Below are 2,032 nucleotides of genomic sequence, written 5' to 3' on the forward strand. Positions count from 1 at the left end.
ATTCTTTCACTATAGTACCTCGGATTCCTTCGCCCCGGGATGTGATGGAGGTAGTACAACTCCAGCCGCGTGTAGTTTGTCTGTGGTGATTGTTCCGGTCTTGTCGAAGCAGCATGCAGTCACCTTCCCAGCCATAGGGATTCGGAAAGGTTCGGTACAGAATACCTACAATTGGCGATGAATGTACCATGAGCGTATAGCACGCTTTGAGATAGGCTATAAAGATGCGTGTGCATGTGAGTACTCAGTAGACCACATTAAGCATGTGTGTATTTATGTATTTGAGAAGTACACGAATGTGTGTTTGAATATAAAGGTGTGTGTGCATGTGCATACTGCGCAGGCCTACACGAAGAATGTGTGTGTGCACGTATTTGAGCAGTACTACAGACATGTAGACACACACCCACTCATGTATATACACATACACACACGTATACATACACACATACACAGCCATATACACACACATACACATACGTATACATACACACATACACAGCCATATACACACACATACACACAAGCACGGACATATTACCGTACAACAAACTACACACACACACCTGCTGACCCATAAGCGTGGCGACAGATGTGTTGATGGCAAACGCCATCTGCATGGGCAAGTCAGGCGGCACCACACTGGTGATGATCAGGATACAGTGCAGCAGTATGTCATAGCGACTGCGCTCGCCATCCTGTGACAAGTAATACGACAGGTTAAGTAAGTCACGGTATATATACGGCTCATCCTGTGACAAGTAATACGACAGGTTAAGTAAGTCATGGTATATATAAGGCTCATCCTGTGACAGGAAATATGACAGGTTATGTAAGTCAAGGTGTATATACGGCTCATCATGTGACAGGTAATACGACAGGTTATGTAAGTCACGGTATATATATGGCACATCCTGTGACAAGTAATACGACAGGTTATGTAAGTCACGGTGTATATATGGCTCATCGCGTGACAAGTAATACGACAGGTTATGTAAGTCACGGTGTATATATGGCTCATCCTGTGACAGGTAATACGACAGATTAAGTAAGTCACGGTGTACATACGGCCCATCCTGTGACAAGTAATACGACAGGCTATGTATACCACGGTGTATATACGGCTCATCCTGTGACAGGTAATACGACAGATTAAGTAAGTCACGGTGTACATACGGCCCATCCTGTGACAAGTAATACGACAGGCTATGTAAGCCACGGTGTATATACGGCTCATCCTGTGACAGGTAATACGACAGGTTAAGTAAGTCACGGTGTATATATGGCTCATCCTGTGGCAGGTAATACGACAGGTTATGTTTATGTACGCTACAGTTTATATACGACTCAATAGACATGATTATAATATAATATCAACAGCCACAGAAAACTATGCATGTGTCTACACTCTATATGTATATGCACACTCTCATCAATGGACATGGTTTAGAATATGAATATACATTTATAGGTATCTGTACACATACACTATATATATATGTACACTTACACCATATATATATGTACACTCATACCATACATATGTACACTTATACTATACATATGTACACTTACACTATATATATGTACACTTGCACTATAGATATATGTACACTTATACTATATATATGTACACTTACACTATATATATGTACACTTATACTATGCATATGTACACTTACACTATATATATACATGTACACTTTCACACTACGTAGTTTGCATACCTCTAAACTCCGTTTGAGGAAATAACTCGCCGAAATCAGCGCGAAGACCAATAGGAACATAAGAAGAAAGGCTGCGTCTGTGCTGCTGGACGACACTTTGTCTGTGCTGAACTCAATGCGACGAACCAATTTACCCTACAACAACACACGCACAAGAGGGTGAGAGAAGGTAAGTATGCGTGATGGTGGCATGAAGGGTGTGCCAGAAAGGTGTAGGAGGATGTGCTTAGGTATGATGGTAGCAATATAGCACAGAATATTTAATATAATATATATATATATATATATATCTATATGTATGTATG

The 2,032-nt window shown here is 40.8% G+C and overlaps 1 protein-coding gene across 1 annotated transcript in view; it reads right to left on the bottom strand.

Moving 5' to 3' along the window:
• SARC_05827 (hypothetical protein) overlaps positions 1-1,864 on the bottom strand; it is a gene marked incomplete at its 3' end in the record, with an annotated part of 13,944 nt that extends 12,080 nt beyond the window's left edge. Inside the window, exons 1-3 of the mRNA XM_014300308.1 lie at positions 1,728-1,864; positions 567-698; positions 19-165 (exon numbers count right to left, since the gene is read on the bottom strand). Of these exons, the coding sequence (XP_014155783.1) occupies positions 19-165; positions 567-698; positions 1,728-1,787 (339 nt within the window). The 5' untranslated portion in view covers positions 1,788-1,864. The remainder of the gene's footprint in view (positions 1-18; positions 166-566; positions 699-1,727) is intronic.
• Between the last annotated feature and the right edge of the window lie 168 nt (positions 1,865-2,032).

The sequence above is a fragment of the Sphaeroforma arctica genome (genome assembly GCF_001186125.1).
Source record: "Sphaeroforma arctica JP610 unplaced genomic scaffold supercont1.388, whole genome shotgun sequence".
Classification (NCBI taxonomy): Eukaryota; class Ichthyosporea; order Ichthyophonida; genus Sphaeroforma; species Sphaeroforma arctica.